Source organism: Microplitis mediator, chromosome 10 (genome assembly GCF_029852145.1).
Source record: "Microplitis mediator isolate UGA2020A chromosome 10, iyMicMedi2.1, whole genome shotgun sequence".
Classification (NCBI taxonomy): Eukaryota; Metazoa; Arthropoda; class Insecta; order Hymenoptera; family Braconidae; genus Microplitis; species Microplitis mediator.
Genome location: NC_079978.1, coordinates 667,640 through 693,129, shown reverse-complemented (window position 1 = coordinate 693,129; position 25,490 = coordinate 667,640). Strand labels below are relative to the sequence as shown.

The following is a 25,490-nucleotide window of genomic DNA, read 5'->3' as shown; positions in this document are numbered from 1 at the left end:
ATAATTAATTTACTCAAATACCATCGCAATGAATGATTTATCTAAACAGTATTAATAGCTAAGAGTAAATTTACGATTGCTATAAAGTGATTAAATAATAAGCAGTATAATAATTCTAATAAAAGATTATTTAATTATTTCATATATGATAGAAGTAACCGAAGTTATTGCTATCATCGATATTATAAATTCATTTAGTTACAGCTAGATTGAACAGTATAATAAAAAAATAATATCAATAATAACAATTACAAGGAATATTACGAAACATATTTAACTAAAAATGCGTATCGTTAACGTTACACGAAGCTTCTTTAAGGATTTTCTAAAAAACCTAAAACTTCCTACAATAAAGAACCCATTTAAAATGAAGACCCCATCTACAATTTTAAAAAGTGATTTAAAAATTCAAGCTGACTCACTGCTCAGCAAGTTTGGATTGCATGAAGAAGTTCACCTAAGTGCTTTAGAAAACTCGCATGTAGAAGTGACGTACAAAAATGGTGAAGTGCATATCAACAATCACGCCTGGCACGAAATATCATTCGAATTAGAATCTGGTAGGATTAGTAAATTTTGTGAAAAATTGTCGTTAACCAGTGGTCATTTTGATGAAATGAGATTACGTAAATTACATTTCGAAAATGTCCCAGCTAAAATTTTGGCTGATATAGAAGACGGTTTTGTGATGCATAGTAAAAAATTTGGTGACATAGGTACCACTAAACTTAAAAATGCTGAAAAAGTCTTAACTAAAAAAAGTAAAGACAAGATACTTAAATTTCATAAAAAGACCCTTCTAGCGTTAGGGCTTGGAGCTACTGCTGCTGGAATAACTTTTGCATCAACTCTTACTGAAATGCACAACGCCGAAGGTTGTTTTCTTTTCGATGCGAGAAAGAACGCGAGTTGTAAATTGACTGATCGTTCATGTGCTTATCCACAAACATCTAACACAATAAAACCGTGTGAAGAAAAAGATTTTAGTCAATTCTTCGGCATAGAATTTAATACGAATTTGAATTTATCGATACGTAAGACACTTCAAGATCCGGATGCAACTATAGCATTAAAAGATAAATTAAATGGACAGAATATAACTGTTGACAATATAGAAAAAATTATTGAAGATCATTATGATCTAATTATTGAATTTTACAAAACCAAAACAAGACCAAAAATCCTCGATCCATGTCAATTATTCGAAGAATCAAACAAACCTAGCTGTGTCGCGTGTGATTCTAGTGCTCCGATCAACAGCTATCGCTATCTTGATACCACTGATTTATCTATTAATACTAAATCGTATTGTTGCGATGACCCACCAGTACTTAAGGCCCTTGCCACAGCGTTTGGTAAGGGCATTGACGCATTAATGAGTGAATTGGGTGTCTCATCTTTCTTCGGCACTTTCTTTGAATATATCATGTACGCAATTGTAGGATTTATTTTACTGTGCGGTATTGGTTTCGCTGTTTCTTATATTCGTAAAAAGAAGGGTGATGATGATGAAGTTAGCTATTCAAAGCTTAAAAACGAAGACGATTGATTTAATCGAAATTTTATAAAGATTTGAAACATTTGAAAATGATAGCAATTAATTAGAAATTTGTATGAAAAAAAAAATTTTTTTTTCTCTAAAATTTTAACAATGAAAAAAAATGAAGCAAACTTCTGGAGAGAAAATTATTAGAACAGTTTCTATGAATTTATGGGAATAGATCTGGTATACTAATAGAGGAATTATTTGTAAGGAAATATAGTAATTGGTCCCAAATATTATGAGAACCCAGACAGCATTAAAGTCAGAATGACTGCTTTACGACGTATTTTTGAAGGAGTCTTCAAGAAGTCTTATAATGACTTCTTAAAGGTGTCATTTTTAAGAACTCTAAATTAAGAGTTCTTGAAGACTTCATAAATAAGACGTCAGTTTTGTGACGTCTAAATGTATTCTTTTTTTAACTTTTTTGAAATCAAAATGAAGTCAAAATTAGGAACTCCTTAAGACGTCATGGTAAGTTCATTCTGAAGTCTTATTTGCGGAGTCAGAAAAAAGAACTCTTTGAGAACTCTTTGAGAACTTTTAAAGATGTCTTACTGAGTTCGCTAGGTGGCGCATTCGACATCTTGAGAACTTCTTAAAGACTTCTTTAACGTGTTTTTAAGACGTCCAAATCATAAATAGGAACTCATTCAGAACTCATCAAGACGTCATTTTGCTATCTGGGAAATATGGTCTCGATACTTATGGGAACATTTTATACACGTATGATTGAGAAAAACTGACTTACTTTTTTTATCCGATCTCGTATGGGAATTTTTTGGTTTTACAAACTTTGAGAATTCTGGCAAGGATTCAGTATGATTGAAAAATTTTCAAAAATGGCTCAAAATTTTGAAAATCTTAAAATTTAAATAGAAAATCAGAAAAACGGTATTACTCACAACTGAAATTATCTATCTATATATTATGAAGATAATAAGGAAAATTTTGTTCCCGCCATATCTATATGATAGAATTAGTCAATTTTATTGAAATTGGTATCATTATAAAGATCTTGACTTGAATTTGTGCCTTTTCATAGTTTAAACTCTTTTCAATGGCCAAGTATTGAAATAAATAGATTTATCAGTATCATTTCAATTACATTTAAATTACGCGGGAAAAAAGACGATCGTATTTATTTTCTTCATATAAATTAATATTTTGATTAATCTGTCACTAAATATGACACTGAATATATAGCTATATTATTTATATCGCGTTACTTATTCCAAAATGACAGATTTTTATGCTCCCTTTTGGTTTTAGGAAGCTTCTCAAAGCCAAAAACGTGTGCAGAGAAAAAAAAGGATTCATTATCACAAAAAATCTACAACAACTTCAGCTTTTGTAATTGTTGACTGCAAGTTGTTACCAACTTTCCCAAAAACTTGACGTCAATCTACAGCCGCAAAATGTCGCCAACTTTCTAAGCAAATTTAAGGTAACTTTCCATCAACTAATGGATGCCAACTTTTGGCCACTAACTTTCTCAGCAAGTTGACGTCTTGTTGAAAAATATAAACTTTTGTGTTCAGCTTGAAGGCAATTTGCTGCAGTGTTACATTTATAGTTTATCATCCCATGAAAAAGATGACAGCCAAGTGAGTCTCTCCACAAGAGGGAATTTGCATCTCTCTCAGAAAGAACTTTCCGAACTGTCAGTAAAGACGACCAGTAGCCTAGACTTTTAAAACTGATTTAAAATTCAAACAACAGATGGCGCTGATTCAAAATTCCCGCCCGTGCGCTCTCTGTCATCAGACAGGCGAATACTCATCTATACTCAAAATTTCTTTACTCAAGCACAAAGACGACATCTATACTCAGTGACAACTATATTCAATGACAACTGGACTCCACTGAATTTTTGTAAACATCTCATCTATATTATATATAGTCTTATCTATGAATTACTTCATTATCGACAATCTTTTTTATCTGTGGATATTGAGTAAAGATGTCTTTGAATATAGAGGACTTCGAGTAAACATAATATAGATGAGATGTTTACAAAAATTTAGTGTAGTACAGTTGTCATTGAATATAGTTGTCACTGAGTATAGATGTCGTCTTTGTGCTTGAGTAAAGAAATTTTGAGTATAGATGAGTATTCGCCATCAGACAGACTGGATGATTTGGCATTTGGGTTCAGCTTTGCCTCGATGCCTCGGGAATCTCTGTTTGCATTAGGGATGGGCGATATTGAAAGAAAACATCGATATCGTAACATCGATAGTTTTAGTTTTTTATTATCGAGTATCGACATTTTATAAAAAAATATCGATATATCGATTTTCAACATCGAGTGTTAAAAGAGGCGCGAAAATTTAAAATTTAAATATTATTTGTATATAATTTATCGTAATTTTAAAATTTTAAATTAATTAATTAAATAAACAAAGCGAAATGTAAATAAAATACAGATATTTTTACCATTAAATACAGATATTATTAAAATTAAATATAAAAATTTATAAATAGTATATTACATACCTAGGCCAGTAAAATAAGAAAAGTCTCAGAGCACATGTAATTGTTGGCCGAGGCGAAGCCGAGGCTGACAAACATGTGGTCTGAGGCTTTCTTTTTTACTGGCCAAGGTGCGTATACTATTTTTCTGCTCGACGAAGCCGGAAAGTTGCAACTTCGTTTAGGGCAGCGGCCCGAAAGTTGCCACTTTCCGGCCGGAGGGCAGAAAAATTATAATCCCCAATCTTCAAGACTTAAACTGCCTAAAAATAACAATTTATCAAGATGATCTGTAGATAATCGGTTTCGGTCATCAGTTTTTATATTTCCAGCAGTAGAAAAGAGACGCTCACACGGCACAGAAGTTCCAACGACGCACAAATACTCAGTCGCAACTTTATATAAATTTGGATAGCTAGGCTGTAATAATTTCCAATGTTTTAAAGGGTTCTCAGTTCTTGAAATGACAGGTTGACTCAAATACTGTTTTAATTCAAAAGTTAATCCGTCCATGTTGTTTTTTGCCGCACCTGTTCTCTTCACAATAAAATGAATATAACCTTGAACCTGAGTTATCTTAAAAATAAAATAATATATAATAATTATTCAATTAATAATTATATTATATAATTATTCTTTAAGTAAATCAAATACTTACGTTCAACTGTTGTAACACCAATCATATTAGCGGCATTCATAATTAGAACAATTTCGATTTAAACTCCAATAAAATAACCCCGTGATAATGACAGTGTCGATACTTTCGATAGTTGTAAATTTTATATCGAGTATCGATATATCGTGTTCAAAAAATATCGATAGAAAACATCGATATTTTAGAAAAAAAATATCGATAGTTGAAATATCGATAGATATCGCCCATCCCTAGTTTGCATCAACTCTGTGTTGCTGTCAGACTCTTGGTCCCTCAGTCGCTCCATCTCGCTCTGTCTCTCGTAACAGTTTCCACGAACTGACGATACCCGACACATGAGAGGGAGCAATAATTTGTGATAGACAGAGAGAGAGAGGAGTAAAAAATTTATTTAACCAGCCAGTAACTGGTGAGTTTGCGAGAGCGAGTGAGAGATAAAAATATTTAAAGAGAGTAAGAGTATTGTACGAGGTAGCGCAGAACGAAAACGCCACACAAATAATGTTCGGGTCGCGTTTGCGCCGCGAGTGTTAAAATTACCAATAATGTCAATACTCATAAGGTGTAATTTTTAAAAAAAAATCTACGCGATGCCTTGAAATAGCCTTGACAATTGTGAACAGGTGACTAGTGAGTGCTGTGAGCTATTGGAGTCAGTCAGTGGTGTAGAAAATATTTATTTATAAATTATTTTAAATAATTCAATAAAAGTAACAATAGAGAGTTGAAAAAAAAAAAAAACATCGGAGGCGAGAAAGGTAGTGGTTGATTGTGTAGCTTTTGGATTATGAAAAAGTCGAACAAATATCGAACGGGTGTGGGTAACATTTCGTCAGTGTGCCTGTCCGAGGCTAAGTCGGACAGGGCCGAGCCTCAGGACAGTCTTGGTAACTTTTACATGAAGGAGCAAGACATACCCGAGTATCTAGAGGGCTGTGGTCTTACGACTTGCTCCGCCGGCAACGACATGCCCGAGGCAGTGGAGGACATTCCCAAGGAGCACCACAAGGAGAAAAAATTGTCAACCGCCTCGATAGCCAGTGGGGGTGATACCAAGAAAACAGTGACTGTCAAACACCCCGAGTCAAACAAACCGAAACCCACGGCTAAAAAATGCAAACCCATACAGGCGGACCTCGACGTCGCCAAGGAGTTCATACGGTGTCGGGACGAGTGTCTTACCAGGCTGGACCTCAGCAAGTCCAGCATCACCAATCTGCCGAGCTCCGTCAGAGATCTCTCTCACTTGCAGGAGTTCTATCTCTACGGTAATAAACTCGTGACATTGCCGCCAGAAATAGGATGTCTGACGAGTCTGAGGATCCTGGCCTTGAATGAAAATTCCCTCACCAGCCTGCCAGACACCCTTGAGAATCTCAAGTCGCTTAAGGTCCTCGATCTCCGGCATAACAAACTCAGTGAGATACCTGACGTCGTTTACAAATTGACATCACTCACGACACTGTTTTTACGCTTCAACCGGGTCCGCTATGTCAGTGATAACATAAGAAACTTGACTAATTTAACGATGCTAAGTTTAAGGGAGAACAAAATAAAGTCATTGCCTGCGGGCATCGGCAAGCTGGTGCATCTCATAACCTTCGACGTGTCTCACAACCACTTGGAGCACCTACCCGAGGAAATAGGCAACTGCGTCCAATTGTCGACCCTGGATCTCCAGCACAACGAGCTGCTGGACATACCCGAGAGCATCGGTAACTTGGTCGCTGTCACGAGATTGGGACTGAGATACAACCGTCTCTCGTGCATACCCAAGTCGCTCGCCAATTGCCGGCTGATGGATGAGTTCAGCGTTGAGGGAAACCAGGTCTCCCAGCTGCCAGACGGTCTACTTTCGAGTCTGTCTGAGCTGACTACTATAACTCTATCACGTAATTGTTTTTCAGCTTATCCCTCGGGAGGTCCGTCCCAGTTCACCAACGTCGATTCGCTGAACATGGAACACAATCAAATAGACAAAATTCCCTACGGAATATTTTCACGTGCTAAAAATCTGACAAAGCTCAATATGAAGGAAAATCAATTGACGTCATTGCCACTTGACATTGGAACATGGGTAAATATGGTAGAGCTTAATCTTGGTACAAATCAATTAACTAAAATTCCAGATGACATTCAGTGCCTGCAGAATCTTGAGATTCTCATTCTGTCCAACAATTTGTTGAAACGTATACCAGCAAGTATCGGTAATTTACGTAAATTACGTGTTCTGGACCTTGAGGAAAATAAAATTGAATGTTTGCCGAACGAAATTGGTTTTTTACGTGATCTCCAGAAGCTCATACTGCAGTCAAATCAAGTTACCTCGTTGCCACGTGCCATTGGACATCTTTTTAATTTGACTTATCTGAGTGTGGGGGAAAATAATTTAAATTATTTGCCCGAAGAAATCGGCACACTTGAGAATCTCGATTCGCTTTACGTAAATGACAACGCAAATCTTCACAATTTGCCATTTGAATTGGCGCTATGTACAAATCTCAGTATTATGTCTATTGAAAATTGTCCATTGTCGAAAATTCCAGCAGAAATAGTTGCCGGTGGTCCGTCCTTCGTTATTCAATTTTTAAAAATGCAAGGCCCGTACAGGTCAATGTAATAAATCGATGACTTCGAGGAACGCGAGACACGGACCTGCAGCAGCTGCATTGTCAGCAGATGTGCGAGGATGTGCCATCATCTGTGGCTCCTTTTTGCCAGAAAACCTCAGGGCAGGCAGAACAAGACTGCGGCTGGTGCGTCGAGCATGGATTTGTAGCAGCTTCCTCGAAGCCCATTTGTTTATCACTATCACAAACAATAATAACAATGGTCTTAGACTGTTGTTTGATAAATAACACAACAAACAATCTGCATTTACCTGCATCAAGTCCTCCATAAAATCCATAACAGTGGCTATTAAATTACTTCTCTCCCATGGTGCCAAGTTGTCATGTTATTAATTGTGATCTGAAGAAATGTAAGATTTATAATAATCAAGTTTATGTAATTACATATTATTATAAATATATATATTTATAAATATATTAATTAATTCATCGAGCCATCAGCACCGTCCTGCGTATGACGCAGTCTAGTTTAAAACGCCACCGATCATTATCTCTGTCTCTTCAAAAGCTAATTGATTAATTACATTTACTAAAGATACAATCTCTCAGAGACTGTCAATCTCATAAATATTATTAATTATCAACATCATTGTCATTATTATTGTCTACTAATATCACGGTATAGAATCGAGTCATACTTTGTTCATAATTGTCTTTCAGTAAAATAATTCAAGGCATCAATTGTAGCTTTTAAAAAAGTAGAAATTTTTTCCGATTAATAATTAATTGGCAGTAAAAAAAATTGAGTTATCGAAATAACTGACGGATAAATTTTTTCACTGATCGAGTCTGTAATGAAAATTCAAAAATTTTTGGGACTTGGTTCGGTGAGCAGTCGGATCGTTTTATCGTCCAGTCCCTCTGCTCTTGTTCTTCCGACAATGAAATTTTATATCATTTTGTTGTTTTTGTTCCTCGATTATTAAACTTTTTTGTTTGGACACTCAGTTTACCCTCCACTTGTCTCTTTCATTGTATCGGGTTCCATATTTTATTTTCTCGCTCGTTCCGTCACAATAATGCGGGAACGCGAACTATAAAATAATAATAATATAAATATATATATACATAAATAAATATATATAAAAATTGTACATTAGTACGCCATAATTACAGTATAAATTTAAATATTTTAAAAAATTGTAACATGAAGAATGAAAAAAAATAAACACTAGCCGTTATATAAATATAATAATTATAAATATATATAAATATGAATATTAGCTTCAAGACGAAATATTTTGTTATACATAACATAATTAAACGCAAGCCATTTTTCTATATGTACCTGCATTTTAATGAATCGTTGACACGCTGATATGTAAAAAAAAAAATTATTGAAACAAAAAATTGTTAATATTAAACGAGCCTTAACTTCTGAAGTTACACAATTATCTAAAGTAAAATTAAACGAGATTAAATTCAACTATTGAGAGAGAATAAAAATTTTAAATAATTGACAAAAAATTGTATATCTAAGTGTGATCTTTCCTCTATTTCTTCAAACTTTTCTTTACCTTCGTACAGCAAAACAAAAAAAAATAAATAAACATTTTTGTAATGTATATATTATACGTACTATTGTGTGATTTCTAAACAGATGTTTAGAGGAAAGAATAATTTTAGCTGTTGATAAAATGAAAAATATTTAAATTAAATGAATTATTAAAAAATTGTGAATGATTTATTTTTATGCAAATGTTACAGTTGAGTAAAAAAATGAGCCCCGAGGCTTTGGTGCAGCATCTTTTAAATCACGTTTGATGTAATCTAAGATATTTTAAAATAACTACACGCACAACTCTCATCTATATTGTCATAACATTTATTAATTAATTAATTATTATGGTTAAGAGATTTCATTTTTTATTCGAATATATTTTTTAAATATTGTAATGTTATTTTATCTAAATAATTGTTAATGTTTATTACATAAAGTCTTTCATTGTCGTATAGATTTACTGAAAATGTAAAACCTTTTTTTTTTATCATACATCATTTTAGTAATAATAATAATATTAATAATATAATGAAGATAGGTAATTAAATTATATATATTTTAATTAATTTTTCACAATCGACTGTGCCATTTTGGTAGTTTTCTTTTCGACACCAAAAAACTAAATGGAAAAACAAAAAAAAATAAACTAATTATTATTATTATGTAACAATTGTAATGATTGTTTGAACGACGAGGGAAATGAGTTGATTTATCTAAATTTATGATCCTGTTAAGTAGCCTGATTGGCATGATATTATGAGTATGATTTTAATAAAATTTAATGTTAATGTCCTTCAATGTATATTGAAAACAAAGATGATGAAAAATAAGATGAATATTACTGTATAAAATATTTCTAAATATACAAAATGTACTGTGTAATTCATTACATTTATTATTCCTACAAGTCTCCAATATTATTATTAATTTAATCAAGAAGACATTTCAAATTTTTTGCAGATGGGCGTCTTTTTCTTCACTGAAAATCTCGAGGACTTCATACTCGGACGCGGGGTTTCAAATTTCATTTGAGTTTTTGAATCCGGCTCTTTTTCAATTTTTATAAAATCTTTTTTGTCTTCAATTTTTATTTCTCTAATAAAATCTGTTGAGTCATTTAATTTTTTTGGGACTGTGTCAATTTGTCTGGTTAATTTTTCATGGATTTCTATCAATGATTTGTCGATGTCTATCTTTATGTCAGTGATGTCTGAAATTATTGTCTGTACGTCACTTTTTATTTTGGAGATTTTTCTTAAAGACTTGTTATTGTTTTCTTGATAATTTATCGTGGGCTCATCTAGAAACTTGTTAATTACTGATGCGAAATCATGTTCAGCTACAAATTTCCATATTGATTCACATAAATCGTTTTCCATTTTAAAAATACTATTATGAAGACTGTCCTATTGATTAAAAAAAAAAAAAGTGATAAGAAATGAGTGTGAATGTGACTAAGTGTCAATTTTTTTAATTTTTGAATAAATGAATAAAATGTAAGTAAAATAACAATTAAAAAATTCGTATTTAAATCAACGCGCGCTTTTTTTTAAATTTCATTATTTCAATTTATTTATTTATTCATTTAAAATTTATAATAAATTGTCTCATGTCTGCTAAATTCAAACTCATGAGAATAATTGACATTTAAAAATTTTTTTATCCTGATACTAAAAGTAGCAGAAGCTAAAGATTATTTTGAATTTTTGCGTACATTTTCAACAAAATTTTTTAACACATATTTTTTTGCAAGTAAAAAAAAATGACTATATTTAAAATATAATAAAATATTACCAATTTTTTCTCCATATTTTTGAAATCTTCTTCTCTTCTCCTAAGATTACTTTCACTTTTACTCGCTAATTCTTTCATTAATTCCAACTTAACATTTTTTTCAGCAAATTCATTTAATAAACAATCCATCGTATCATTATCAACTTTCATATCTCGGTGCTGTGAATATGAATTTAAATCCATTATTGATGATAATCATAACGCAGTAATGCTCATTACATTTTATTGTTGCTAAGTATATATATTTAAATTTAGAAAAAAAAAGCCACAATTATATTTATACAACAGTAACGCCATCAGGCATCAGTTGGAGAAAAAAGTTTTATTGTAATTGTGTATATGTAATACAGCCATAATAAATTGGCATTGTGTTTTTCAAAGCTTAGTTTTAAAACCGGTATTTAAATACAAATTATTTAAAATGAGCGCCAATGGATTGAGATTAATTAAAAAACCGTAAGTACTTTATTTACTTTTATTTTTCCTTTAATTGATTGTTATGTTTTTCGGAGTTATTTAATTTTGAATTAGAGGTTATGCCGCGAAGGTTAGCGTCTAACGTGTATATTTATTTATCAATATATAACATATTGTTAGTTATTAAATAAATTTTTATTTTATTTTATCTCTACAATAATCGAGTCCTACTTTTTTAAATTTTTAAAAATTGATAATTTTAGTTTTGGAGTAAAATTTAAACGTAAATAAAAAATCAATAATTTACTTTGTAAAAAAAATAATTTTTCAATTTTGTTTTTCAAAAATTTTATAAGCAAAAAAAAGTTACAAAATTTATTTGACAAAATATTCAAAATATTGGACAGCTGATGATTATAATTCTGAAGTTAGCAGACAATTAGTAATTTTTGAATTTTTTTTCAAAAAATCAATTACATAAAAACAAAAATATGCACATGTAGAAAATTTAAAAAACTTCAGGTGCAATTTTTTCAAATATTTTTTTTTTATAATTTATTATAAAAAAAAAAATCAAAAAATTCTTAGACGTCGGCTCACTTCGGGATCATCTGATAATTTATTTGATTTTGAAAACAGATTACAAGTTATTAGAAAAAAAAATTTGAAAATTCTTTCATATGCTTGAAAAAAAAATTATTTCATATTTTAAATATTGAAAATTAATTTAAATATTTCAGAAATCCTTATCCTCTGGAGATGAGATGTCAAAAATGTTTGGAAATGGGCCACTGGAGTTATGAATGCAAAGGAAAACGAAAATATCTCCATCGCTCTTCAAGAACAACGCAACTAAAAAAAGCCTTGAAAAAGAGAGAAGAAAATAAATCGTACGTATTTTTATTTGTCTCAACAGAAAAACAAACTTCGGAATTTCCATTAATTTAAATTTTTAATTTTACAGAGAAACAAAAAATCCAAAATCAAAAGATGAAAACGCGGTGGAAAAAATACCAGCAGCGACGAAGAAGAAAAAAAGTAAGAAAGAATCGAGCAGCTCAAGTAGTTCCGATTCTTCAAGCAGTGACAGCGAAAGCAGTTCATCAGATTCCTCCTCGGACAGCGACTCCAGCAGCAGCAGTTCCAGCAGTAGCTCTAGCAGCAGTAGCAATAGTTCCAGTAGCAGTAGCAGCAGCAGCAGTAGCTCCAGCAGCAATGACTCGAGCAGCAAAAAGAAGCGACGAAAAAAGAAATAAAATTAATTTTTATTTATTTTAAATAATTAACAAGTTATTTTTTTATTGATAATGAGTATTTTTTACTATCACTCTATCAAGCTGTAAATATATTAAAAATTAATTTTTTTATTCGCCGATCTTTTTGATTATTTTTTTATACAGTTTATAAATGTTTTAAGTACTAAGATATGAGCACAATGGATCTATTGATAAATAAACAATGCGTTTTATTGATATTTTATTAAAAGAGAGACTAAATGTTTGTATTTTCACAGTTGTCACATGTTTCAATATAAATAGTAAAAAAAAAGTAATAATTAAAAAACTTCTTTCTTATCTCCTGAATACTTAAAACTAATTATTTTCATCAACAATTTCAGGCAACGTTTGGACGATAACTCTTCTCTTGGAATCATATACAAAATTATTTTTCTTAAAGACATCACTCTCGTAAAAAGGCACCAAGTTGTGAATGTCAATTTGTTTAGCTTTATCCAGAAGATCTTTCTCCGAAACTTCAATCGTTGTAACCCGGGATCCATGGAGCGCTTTCTGGAATGCCAGGGTATCAAGTGTAATTTGTCGTAAAATATAGTAGAGTAGTTCGCTGTGGTCTTTTCTGTACATCAAATACTTCTGGAATGTATGACGCATGCTCTTCATAACCGAGTACTTTTGCGTATCAACGAAACTGTCCAGTGCCATTCTGATGGCAAGATTGATGTCATCCTCACGCACGTGATCCCGCAAGTGCATTTTGGCACTCGCTTCAGACATCCTTATTATGCTCTCGATGTGTCTGACAGTGATGGGAAGACTTCCGGTGGCCAAACTCTCTTGTCTCAACTGACTGTACAATTTAGCAACTTTGTCTTGATCAACATTCGTGAGTTTCGGATGAATATTCTGACGCGCATAGACGATATATTTTTTTAATAAGTCTTGGGGTATGGTGATGTCATCGGCTGCAGTATCATCAATTAGTTCTGGTGGCAACTCTCGGTCTACATTCGTAGGATGATTTTTGATGTGAGAATTTACGACGAATTTGGCAAGATGTCGATCTTGCATCGGGTCTACTTCATCCTTTACAATGCAGAGTATATCGAAACGTGAAAGAATCGGTTCTGATAGATCAACATTCTCGGAGAAGGTCATACTTGCGTCGTATCGCCCGCCAATGGGATTAGAAGCAGCGATAACTGAACACCTGGCGTGGAGAGACGTGACAATACCAGCTTTGGATATTGATATGCTCTGCTGTTCCATGGCTTCGTGAATAGACGTTCTGTCTTGATCATTCATTTTGTCAAACTCATCAATTAAACAGACTCCGTGATCGGCAAGTACTAAGGCACCAGCTTCGAGTGTCCACTCTCTGGTCACTGGAGACTTTGATACATAAGCAGTCAAACCGACAGCTGATGCTCCCTGTCCGGTGGTAAATACTGCACGCGGCGCTATTTTTTCAGTGTATTTCAAAAATTGTGACTTAGCAGTACCTGGATCACCACAGAGTAATACATTTATGTCACCACGTATTCTGTGTTTGTTACCGGGGTTCTTAGACTCGCCGCCAAATATTGCAAGTGCCAATGCACGTTTTATAAATTCGTGACCGTAAATTGAGGGAGCGATACTTGCGACAATACGATCAGCGATACGATGATCTTTACTTAATTTTAAAATATCATTTACTTCTTCTTCCGTCAGTGAGTCGACGATATCCTTGGAGTCTTTGATGACAACATGATTGGCTAGAAGTACCGTCGAGAAGACGGGGAATCCTTGCTCGGTGTTCAATGACCCGTCGTAACTGTTGGTGTAGATACCAGTGAGATCAACTTCATCACCAGGTTTACAACGATCGCATAAATCGGACAATAAAATACAATCTTTGCTACGTGGAATACGACCAGCTGGTATTCTGCCTGGAGATTCTTGGATTGTTATCTTCTGGTAATTGCGGTAAATAGTTTGTTCCATGTTGATGATAAATGGACCAACGCTTTGACACTCGGGACAAGAACCAGGCTTTACTTCGGCATTTTGTGATTGCACAAAGGGTCCCAGTACGTAACCACACTTGGTACAGTCATATTTGACAACAGACAGCTGAGGTAAGACGCCAGTTGTTGCTGTTACAACACCAAGTGTTCGTACCAACTGATTGAGATGAAGTTTTCTGAAGGTACGCAGCTCTTCTATAAGCGGCAGCTCGGATATTCTTACGTGGATTTCGGCTGTCACTCGTTCGTAACTTGGGAAAATAGTCAAGACCAACTCTTTTGCGACCCCGTCAAATATTTCAAGCATTTGAAATGGCGCCTCGGGAAGAAAGTAAGCGAGAACGTGTTCTTTGCTGGCAAGTACAGGAAATTCAACGACGAAACTAGACTGATTGCTTTCGCACATATGTCTGATACGTTCTTTGTACAAACAATGACCTTTGCCGTCAGTGTACGTCCGTAAAAAGTTTTTAAAACGGTTTGCTATTTCAGTTCTTGGACCCAACATCATCACCCACTCTTTTACTGAATGACCTCTTGTGTCTTCAAGATTCTCGATTGATTCAATCATCTCAGCATCCTCCATCTCTCCGGTAGCAGCTTTTTCAGCGCGTCTGCGTTTTTGATTCTGTGTGTCGTCTTCATCGCTGTCCTCTGTCAATAAATTAATTGAAAATAAATAACACAGACCTCAAGTAAAACCCAATAATTTGAATTGACGTACCGTACAAAAGATCTCTGTCATCCCGGTAAATACCAGCAGCTCGATCTCGTTTGCGCATCGCCGCTTCAGCAGCCGCTCGATCACCCTGAGATAATTCAGAATATTCATCGTCATCCATCAGAGCACGATCATAACGATCTAGTGCCGGCATCGGCCGATAATCAGCTTCCATGTCATCGCCGAACAATTCTTCGCCGTCGCCCTCTTCCTCGTTGACGATGTCCTCCTGAGAGGGTTCATCTCCCAGAAGACCCTCGTCTTCAAAAGGCTCGTCCATCTCAGGTGCTGGTGATGTTGGAGCGTCTGCATGTCTGACACTTCTAGGTGGCGAACTTCGTTGACTCTGTTGCAAAAATATGTCAATTGAAATTTAAAAAAAAAAAATTAACATTACAATTAATTAAAATTGAATTATTTACCATTTTGGAACTTGTTTAAATACTATTTATCTTAATTACAATTCTTGACTTTGTGCAAATATTTATCTTGCTGACAAATTTAATTTACAACGGTTAGGACGTGCACGTGTGTAAAATTGCGAGTTGTCGAGTTAAAAAAACGCTTGAAATTAAATGTTTTATAAAAAAGATAATTTAAAAGTATTGTTAATTTATAATTAATACTATTTTAAATTAAATTAACGTTAAAAGCTCATTAAAATGATACATGAAAAAATAAAAAAACGTAAACAAGCTTGTGACAAGACGCCAATATTTGGCGGGAATCGAGCGGATGGTAAAAATAAATTTACCGCTGCATTGAAAATCGGTCACAATAATTTACTTTTGTAAACTGGCTTTTTTAAATTATTGCACAAAATGTACTTAATTTTTGTGATGCTGAACTGAAAATTCAGCCGACACTTGTCATTGAAATAAAATTTTGATACTATGCTCAAAAGTTTTCTGATGCATTTTTAAATTCAAAATAAAACAAATTTTCTAATGGCTCTTATTTTCAGTATTTTTATTTTTATTTCCGAAAAAATACGGAAATAATTATAGTAGAAAATTCAAATTTTTACTAAATGTTAAATACAAACCTGGGAAGAAATAATTTATATCTAAAGAGATTTAAATCCCAAAATTTACTTTGTCTAGTGCAAATCTAGAATTTTAATTATTTAGTACAGACTGATGCTAAATAAGCAAATTATTTACCTAAATAATTTAAAATTTCAATTTCAAAATATTTCAAGTCTACAAAAATAAATTTTCTTTTAAATTTTAAATATTTGAATTTTTTAAACCCGGTTTGGAAAACTGACTCTAATAAATGCATACTTAGATAATTTAAAAATCAGTACGCGCTTTTTTTTTAATTTTATTGTTTTAATTAATTAATTAATTTACTTATTTATAATTAAAAAATTGTCCTATACCTGCTACATTGACGAGATGATACTGAAGTTAACAGACGTCTAATAGCTTTTGGATTTTTTTTAAGCCGATAAATTATAAAAAAAAAAATATTTTAAAAAATTGCACCTATATTTTTTCAAATTTTCTACATTTGCTTTTTTTTTTTTTTTTTTTTTTAATTAAATTGTTGAAAAAAAAAAATTTGAAAATTGTTGATTGTCTGCTAACTTCAGGATCATATTGACGAGTGTAAATGTAGCAGACACTAAATTTAAAATTATAAATAAATAGAGTAAATAATTTAAAAAATAATATTTCGAAAAAATTCACTTATTAATTTCAAAATTTTTTAAATGCGCATTTTTTTTAAAATCAATTTTATTAATTATTTACTCTATGAATTAATGATTTCAAATTTGTCTGGTGTCTGCTACATTGACACTCATATTTTTTATGATACTGAAGTTAGCAGGCGTCTAATAATTTTTTGATTTTTTTTTTAGACGATAAAACATAAAAAAAAATATTTCAAAAAATTGCGCCTGTAGTTTTTAAAATTTTCTACATGTGCATATTTTTATTTTATTTTTTTGCAATTGATTTGTTGAAATACGAACATTCAAAAATTTCTAAATGTCCGCTAACTTCAGGATCATATATTTTTTCTGTTTTTATTATAAATTTATGACAAGTAGAGAAGGTATTAAATAAACAACAGGATGGATATTAATTTTCGAAAATAATACATTTTACGTACAAAAATGTCAAGTACAGAAAATGAGTTTTTACTTAATGATTACTAAAAAAAAATGATTAAAATAATGAATAAAGTTTATTTATGCTATTATGAAAAAAGAGAAGCTTATTTTATCAGGAGTAAGTACAGATAACATTATATAATATTCTTATTATAAACAAATATTTATCGAATATAATATATCATTATTATTATTGTTAGTTACATCTCCAGAATACTCTTTACTGTGGCTCAAAATATTTTATTATTTATTCTACGTATTGTTTATTTTATTTTATTTTATTATTTTTTTTTCATTTACTTATAATCCACGTTATAGATAAATAAATAATTAAACTTTAGCAGTCTGACTTATGGGACAAATGTATAAAAATCATTTATCATTAAATAATTAATTACTTTAATTATAACAACGCAACTAGTTTTTTAAAAAAAGTAATAAAGTGTACAATGGAGACGTAATTTTATTTTTTGACATTCAAACACTCAAAGTTTATAAGAAAAATGTATTTTTTATTTTTTTTTGCTTTTTTTTTTTTCTTTAATTATTTATTATTCTTATAATAAAACTTATTCGATATATCGTAAAGTAAAACCATCGAATATTATTATAATAAGTTATATCTACCATCGTTTAATCGTATTTGTTAATCAGCTAAATTATTTTCTGTTAATTCCTTTTAGTTCTTAAGGATTCTTATAATCTAATGCTATTACTTATCGTCTTTATTTAAATCCATACTCTAAACTACTAGATCAAACCATTGTTTATTTTATTTATTTATTTTTTTCCACTTGTTTTAATTTATATTTATATTTTGCGGTGATATTGAGGCCAAGTAATAATTGATTACATCAAAATAAAAATGTTTTTGATAAAACAATTTCAATTGTTCACAACCTATACGTATATATTTATATATATTATCATGTAAAAACATTCAAACAATATCAGCCATGTATTTTATTTATTTAATTAATTAATCAAATGATAATTAAAATATTTGGCACAAGAAAAAAAAACAAAATTAATGAGTGTGGATCCTGATCCTGAAGTTAGCAGACATTTAAAAATTTTTGAATTTTCGTTTTTCAATAAATCAATTGCAAAAAAATAATATAAAAATATGCACGTGTAGAAAATTTAAAAAACAACAGGTGCAATTTTTTCAAATATTTTTTTTTTATGTTTTTGAGTCTAAAAAAAAATCCAAAAATTATTAGACGTCTGCTAACTTCAGTATCATGTGTGGATCCTGGAGTTAGCAGACAATTAGTAATTTTCGGATTTTTTTTCACCAGATCAATTACAAAAAAACGAAAACTAAAAATATGCACATGTAGAAAATTTAAAAAACTACAGGTGCAATTTTTTCAAATATTTTTTTTTTATGTTTTTGAGTCTAAAAAAAATCCAAAAATTATTAGACGTCTGCTAACTTCAGTATCATATTGTAGCAGACATCAGACAAATTTTAAATTATTAATAAATAGAGTAAATAATTAATAAAATTAAATTTAAAAAATTTGAAATTAATAAGTGTATTTTTTTGAAATATTTTTTTTTTAATTATTTACTCTATTTAATTATAATTTTGTCTGATGTCTGCTACATTCACACACGTAAAAATTAATATTCAATTTGTCAACTGGATTTCAAGTAAAAAATTTTTTGTTTAGGTAAATAATTGCACGACGTATTACAATAAATGTATTAACGGCAGTGTTTAATTATTTTTCATGAGACTTATTGATGTTAACAGTAAAATAATTGGTCTAAATAAAAATACAATGACATGCTGATAAGTTTGTATCATAAATGATGACTAGTCAATTGTGTTAAATAATTAAAATTTAATTTATATATTTATTAATTATTTATTTCGATGATCGTTTGAATTTAAAAATAGGTCGTGCAATAAATATCAAATTAATGTTAAATTATCAACTTATTGTTTATAAATTTATTATTCATTTATTTAATTTTTTTTAAAAACTTATCGTACTAATTTGAATATTTAGTTTAATTAATATTTATTAGTAAATAATGGTATACATCGAAGATAGGAAACGGGCTAAATGGTTGAGCATTTGATTTATTCATTCGTAATATTTATTTATTTATTTATTTTCAAAATGCTGTAAGTATAAACAAATTCTAATAATAACAATAATAATAATAAAATTTGTATGGTAATTTAATGACTGCATGAGTCCACGACCATCGACGCAAATCTTGTATGGGGATGAATGTGATGATTTGAAATGGGAGGCGAATAAGTCAATCGTGAATTCAGCAAGACAATAAATTTTCATAACAAATTATCATTATTATTATTATCATTATATGGAGAAAATATTTTTGTTTGAAATGTTATGGTGTCATAGTAAATCCAGACCATTAATCACCTGACGTTAATTGAAATAAACCCATAAAAAAATTACTATGGCCATAGTAAAATTTTACCAACGATGTCACAAATTACTGTAACCATTGAAAATTTTTTCTATGGCCCTAATATTTTTTTTTCATGTTGATTTGAATTAACGTCAGGTCATCAATGGTCTGAGTTTACTATGACACCATAGAATTCCAAAAAAGAATAAATTCTCTACATATTGTTGTTGTTAATTATCATTATACTTAATTAGCACAATTACTCGGAATGTTTATATTTTTAAGGTGCATTTTAAAGTCTCATGAGTTTTTTTTTTACGACGGTATTTATTTATTATTATTATTTATTATTTTTTGAGCACACATGCAGCTCTAAGACCTGAGATACGATGTTTGATCTTTTTAAAAACTGTCAATACATAATAATAATAATAATAATAATAATGTTATTAAACAGTTAATTAATAATTACGCACTTTGAATATCAATATAATTGTGAAATTGATATTTGTGTTTAATGATTTTTTATAAATAAATAATTAAAAAAAAAAAAATATCTTTGCTCGACAAGCGACCAATTCTTACCTATAAAAAATACATACCACTTAAACATACTCTTAATTTATCATGACATTTAAAGTATAATAATAATAATAGTTACGTTAATTATTAATTATGAGAAAGTAATTGACTCACGACAAGTGTACAGAAATAAAAGTTATTACATATAAATTGATATGAAAAAGTAAAAAAAAAAAAAACATAAGAAAAGCAGCTGCTATATCAGTCAACAAAAGTCATAAAAAGAGACAATGATGGAAAGCTTCAGTTGCAGAAATTAAAAATTTAATTAATTAAATCCCTTTCATCGTATGATCACAGTCAATTTCGTAAAATAAAATGCGTAGAGCATCAATGGAAATAATTAATGCAACCAAGTTCGACCACTGAGTATAAAGCAAGCGCTATTATCATCATTGTTGTTGTTATTATTATTATTATCATTATAATTATCATTACTATTACAATAATTATTATATAAAGCACGTAATATTAAATTATTAAGTACACTGTTTATGTTTACACACACACACAAAAAAAAATGGCATCTCAATCGCAATCTCGATAGGCCAACAATTCCTGATGTGCTCACGGATTATCAGTCTTGAGTGTAGTAATAATCGTCGCGAGTTTTTTTTCTTTTTGTTTTTAATAATAAAATAATACAAGACAGAGCTCAACAATTACGGGAAATATTTTAGTTATCAAATGGAAAAACAAATTAAGAAAAGAAAAAAAAATAGTTTTATATAAAAATTATTTGGCACAGAGTTTTAACAGGAAAGAATTTGTCGCCCATTGCAAAAAGCCGATCAAATTAAATACTGACAATATTTTTGCTTAAACAAAAATAAGACAACAGACAAATGCGTTTTTTTAAATGTATAATTAATTTAAGTGAATCGTTGATGAGTTAAAATAATTTTTAAAAATCTATGTCTTTGACAAAGGATAATATAAAAATTTGATATTTTTATTTCCTGTTAGCTTTATTTAAAAAATTAATTGTTTAAAATTGAATCTCTATTCACCTGGCACTCGAGCACGTAATGTATTTATTTCAAGTGCGAATTTCGTTGGGATGGGATTTGGAAATCGTTAAACTTATAAACTTTTTTTTATTTTTCTTTTTCGTAATATTAAATATTGAGTCAGGGACACGGAGTTATGTATGATTTTTTTTTTTTGTATTTTCATTTTCATATTTTTTTTTTTTTCTTTTTCTTTCTTTTCTTTTTAATTATTATATTTTACCATAAAAGTAACTCGGGAGGCGAGATTATTAGGACGTCGCGGCAACTACTGCTACTGGTGGAACAACATCAGGCTCACCAGCTCCGTCCGCCGCAATGGTCTCGACGACTTTCTTGACCTTGATGGAGTCCTTGTCGACCGGGCTCTCGTCAGCACCATTCTGTTTAGTCTCTTCGTTAACTCCATTCGTGTGTGTCGTCTCCGTCGTGTCGTCTTTCTCAGTGGTTGGTGTGCTGCCATTCAATTTCTTCTCTACCACCTCGTCTTTAGTTTTTTCTTCCTCTTTGACAGACTCCGACTTGACCGGCTCGGGTTCAGTGGCCTCGGGTTTCGCGTTTTCAGCAACAGCCTTCTCAGGTTCCTTCGTCTCCGGTGCAACAGTCGTTTCTTTAGAGTCACCATTTGTCTTGGCCTCTGTCGCGGTACCATTTGTTGTTATCGACTCAACCTTTTCAGGTTTTGAGTCGCCATTTTGTTTAACTTCTTCAACAACAGGTTTATCTTCGGCTTCCTTGGTCTCAGTCTTGCTGGCAGCTGGTTCTTTAACTTCTTCAGGTTTCTTTTCATCAGCTTTGGGAGTTTCCTCAGTTTTAGTTGCCTCTTTAGTAGTTTTCTCTTCCACTACTGCAGTCTCTGTTTTTTTATCAACTTCAGTCTCCATTTTAGTCTCAGCATTGGGCGCATCAGCGACTTTTTCAGGCTGTTCAGTCTTGTTCTCTGTGAGGTTAGTGGTTGGTTCGGATTTTGATTGTTCAGATTTTTTATCTTTGTCTTCAACTGGAATGTCAGATTTTTCATCTGATTTTTTATCATCTTTTTCTGGTTTGTCAGCATCGCTGGTCGACGGTTCAACTGCTGCTGGTTCTTCAGTTTTTTTCGTGGTTTTTTCTTCAGCAACTTTTTCAGTCTCTGGCTTTGATTTTTCGGCCTCGACTGTTGCCACTGTCGTTGTTTCGGTCTCCATGGCTTCTTTAGGAGCCTCAGCAGGTTTTGCGGGAGTTTCTTCAACAGGTTTGCTCTTCTCTTCATCAGCAACAACACTCTTGGCTTCAGGCTTCTTCTCAACTTCTTTCTCACTGACGTCTTTCATCTCAACATCCTCAACTGCATCAGCTGGTTCACTAGCTTTGACATCAGTTTCTTCAGTTTTTTTTGGTTCCTCATCAGTCTCAGTTTTATCTAATTTTTGTCTCTTGGCAGAGGACTGAAAAGCTAAATCTAAGAATGTTTTTACAGTTGAGTAGGTTGTTTTTTCTTCAGCAGTGAGAGCTTCGTTGCCCTCGCGTGCGACTATTACCGATGTAATTCCAGCTTCAACTGCAGCTTTAGCTTCTTTAGCAACATCAGTGAGAAACAGTACCTTTGATGCATCATCGCATTCTATTTTAGCGAGAATACTCTTGTAGCTTGACGCCTCTTGCTTAGGACCCACTTCAGTATCAAAATAACCGCTAAAGTACTTGAGCAGATCGCCGTGCTCAGAGTTGCCAAACAACAACTTTTGGGCTTCAACGCTTCCGCTTGAATAAACGTAAACTTTACGGCCATTTTTTGTCCAGTCTTCAAGTGCTTTTGGCACATCCTCATAAACGCTGGAAAATTTAATTTTTAATTCATTAATTACAACCAGTCATTAATAAAACAGTAATAATAATCAGCAGCAATTATTAAAATTTAAAAAAAAACTTACTGGCCCTTGACTGCGCCAGACTTGTAAGCATCTCGCCACATGTGACCTTGAAGTTGCTTAAGAGCACCACTCTTACGATCATTATCCATTTGCCACAAGACATTCTTGATCAATGATTCCTTGGTCTCTTCTGGTTTGTCACCAGTGATGGACACCAAGCCCTCAACTTTATCAGTTGCGTCTTTCTCCGCCTTAATAAAAAAAATAAATCAAATAAAATTAAAATATTATTCAACATAAAATAAATTTATCATCGAACAATTGTACAAATTTATAAACTACATGCTGTTAGATATAGAATCAAAGCCCAATTGATAAGAAGATTGACGAGTGTGACCTTGACATTAAAGTCGACAAAGTTCAATGAGCACACGCATATTTTCTTTGAATTATATTTCCTTTTACATAAAGACACTCTCTTGTTTTAAATCTGTGCTTTGATAAAAGGTTTAGGGTTAAAAAAATTATTATATTTATGTATATAGATATACATATACATTATAAATAGAATAATAGTAAATCAATATCTCTCGAAAGAAGCTTCTGTCATCTCTTTTATTATTCATGGAATAAAGAATATAGAATTTAGCAGTGACTAGAGTATGTACTGAAGACTAGAATTTATGGACAATAGAAACAGTTGAGACTCAGGTCAAAAAACGATACCAACATCTGGTCTCCCCCCTCAAAAACTACTTTTCAAGGCTCTCTAGGTAAAACGCGTATTGTGAGTCATTACAATCAAATATTATTTCCTAAGTAATTATAACCAGGTGCCCCGTTGCCAAAATTCCAAAAGTCATTTTCCATTTTCTGCTGAAACTATTTCTCAAAGTTAAAAAAAAATGAAAAGTTATACCTGCTCCTTGAGCTTCGCAACGTCCTCCTTAAATTCGGCATCGTCCCATTTTTTCTCCACATAATCCTTGAGGTTCTCACGAACGTACGGGAACAGAGTGTCCTATAGGCAAAAAAAGTACACATATTTAACTTAAGTATTAAGAATAAGAATAAATAAATTTAATGAAGTAATTAAAATACTTTAGCAGAATAGATAATCCGATTACGCTCTACAGGTTTACTAATCTTGTGGTTAAATTTAAAACCAACAAAATTCTTAATTGTACAGCCGGCAAAAATGAGAACCGTTAGAGACCTTTGGACACGTATACGTTAAATATATAGTTCGGAAAAAGATAACGCCACGTTTATTACATTTTATCTATCTATCAATTATTAATACTAATCCTCAATTACTCAGACGTCAACTAATCAATAGACTGCTGTAAAATTTTGCTTGCCAACAAATCAAAAATTTATCATTTTTTTTCCTCAATTAAATTATTCACCTTCGGATTTTTTTTTTTCCATCGATAATTAAAATTTCCAAACCAAAAGATCGGGATTTTTTGATAGACGAAACAATTATTTTATTATTTAACATGAATGAAGAGCCTGGGAAATAAAATCCCGTCAAGTTTCGCCGCAAGGATCCGTATAAAGCCGAACTGGTTTCGTGCCGGCGTACCTCCCTGTTCGGTGAAGAAGGACATAAGCCAAGTGGGTAAGAAGGACAAAATGTTTCCCATGGCTGCATTGATATACCTCAAAAAATACCGAAATATGATGATAAATGTGCGCATTTGGTGAAAAAACGGGGTAAAATGATGGGAAAGTCGTACTATCAGTGCAGCAATGGTTGAAAAAATGGATTACAAAATGGACTGATGCCGGGGAGGCAGTTCAGCCTGCGTACACGGCCATGCTACTCTTTGTTACCTTCACGAAGCTTATGCTGGTGGTCGTTCCCTCGATGTCAACGATCACAATTGTCTCCTTGCGCTGGGTTTCTTCTTCATGCTCTTGATTACGTTTTTCACCGGCCATTTTACGTGATTATTATGCACTTACTATGATTTTACAGTTAATATTTATAAGTATAATTATTATTAAATAAATAAACCACAAATCGAATTCACTTTTACTATTAAAATATACCCGGTGCCGCTCCTCGTTCACGCACGCTCGTTCCTCGTCTGTCTGCCTGGCAATGTATTGCTCGTCTGTACGACTGAGAAATTCTCACTGGATCTCTCCTGTCCTTCCTCGTTTCTCTTGCGAATGTGTCCGGCTTCGGTCTCTCTCCCTGTGTACTTAACTCTCAGTACGTCGACGCGTTAGTTCTCGTCGAATCGCCGGCGAATAAATTTTGTCGGTTCTCTCCCCTCTTACTACCACTGTAACGTTGCTGCTGGTGCTCCTGCTGCTGCTGGATTGCACGTACACGCGAGACACCAACACCACTATCGCCGACTGGGTGTATGCGAAAAACTCCCTCCAGGTTTCACATCTACTAGACCGGTATATCCAACCTCGTACCTCTTGTTCCGCTGGATTTTACTAAAAACAATTTTTTAATTTATTTTTAGATGTCAATTTCAATTGTTGCTGGGGAATTTATCTATGAGCAAGTCAACGGGCAA

At 32.0% G+C, this 25,490-nt stretch overlaps 6 protein-coding genes across 7 annotated transcripts; 3 read left to right on the top strand and 3 right to left on the bottom strand.

Moving 5' to 3' along the window:
* Nucleotides 1-164: 164 nt before the first annotated feature.
* Nucleotides 165-1,635, top strand: LOC130675678 (uncharacterized). The gene has a single exon (XM_057481501.1). It carries the CDS (start codon nucleotides 284-286, stop codon nucleotides 1,547-1,549), a length of 1,266 nt encoding a protein of 421 aa, XP_057337484.1. The 5' UTR covers nucleotides 165-283; the 3' UTR covers nucleotides 1,550-1,635.
* Nucleotides 1,636-4,919: 3,284 nt separating this feature from the next.
* Nucleotides 4,920-8,507, top strand: LOC130675485 (leucine-rich repeat protein soc-2 homolog). The gene has a single exon (XM_057481218.1). The coding sequence runs from the start codon at nucleotides 5,461-5,463 to the stop codon at nucleotides 7,291-7,293; it is 1,833 nt and encodes a 610-aa protein (XP_057337201.1). The 5' UTR covers nucleotides 4,920-5,460; the 3' UTR covers nucleotides 7,294-8,507.
* Nucleotides 8,508-8,948: 441 nt separating this feature from the next.
* LOC130675504 (uncharacterized) lies at nucleotides 8,949-10,908 on the bottom strand. The gene is made up of 2 exons (XM_057481247.1): nucleotides 10,599-10,908; nucleotides 8,949-10,210 (listed from the first exon to the last, which is right to left on the bottom strand). Exons 1-2 carry the CDS (start codon nucleotides 10,779-10,781, stop codon nucleotides 9,737-9,739), a joined length of 657 nt encoding a protein of 218 aa, XP_057337230.1. The 5' UTR covers nucleotides 10,782-10,908; the 3' UTR covers nucleotides 8,949-9,736.
* A 5-nt stretch (nucleotides 10,909-10,913) lies between these two features.
* LOC130675509 (zinc finger CCHC domain-containing protein 10-like) lies at nucleotides 10,914-12,305 on the top strand. Its single transcript, XM_057481251.1, has 3 exons — nucleotides 10,914-11,054; nucleotides 11,756-11,905; nucleotides 11,980-12,305. Exons 1-3 carry the CDS (start codon nucleotides 11,020-11,022, stop codon nucleotides 12,269-12,271), a joined length of 477 nt encoding a protein of 158 aa, XP_057337234.1. The 5' UTR covers nucleotides 10,914-11,019; the 3' UTR covers nucleotides 12,272-12,305.
* Nucleotides 12,306-12,457: 152 nt separating this feature from the next.
* LOC130675474 (DNA replication licensing factor Mcm2) lies at nucleotides 12,458-15,690 on the bottom strand. The gene is made up of 3 exons (XM_057481192.1): nucleotides 15,406-15,690; nucleotides 14,987-15,329; nucleotides 12,458-14,916 (listed from the first exon to the last, which is right to left on the bottom strand). The coding sequence occupies exons 1-3, from the start codon at nucleotides 15,406-15,408 to the stop codon at nucleotides 12,608-12,610; spliced, it is 2,655 nt and encodes an 884-aa protein (XP_057337175.1). The 5' UTR covers nucleotides 15,409-15,690; the 3' UTR covers nucleotides 12,458-12,607.
* Nucleotides 15,691-20,764: 5,074 nt separating this feature from the next.
* LOC130675484 (enolase-phosphatase E1) lies at nucleotides 20,765-25,146 on the bottom strand. Of its 2 annotated transcripts, none has more exons than XM_057481216.1 (5): nucleotides 25,006-25,146; nucleotides 24,787-24,917; nucleotides 23,867-23,968; nucleotides 23,008-23,198; nucleotides 20,765-22,909 (listed from the first exon to the last, which is right to left on the bottom strand). In XM_057481216.1, the coding sequence occupies exons 2-5, from the start codon at nucleotides 24,892-24,894 to the stop codon at nucleotides 21,346-21,348; spliced, it is 1,965 nt and encodes a 654-aa protein (XP_057337199.1). In that variant the 5' UTR covers nucleotides 24,895-24,917; nucleotides 25,006-25,146; the 3' UTR covers nucleotides 20,765-21,345. The 2 variants fall into 2 exon arrangements, with proteins under 2 accessions (XP_057337199.1, XP_057337198.1); XM_057481215.1 differs by having other exon boundaries at nucleotides 24,987-25,116.
* Nucleotides 25,147-25,490: the final 344 nt, after the last annotated feature.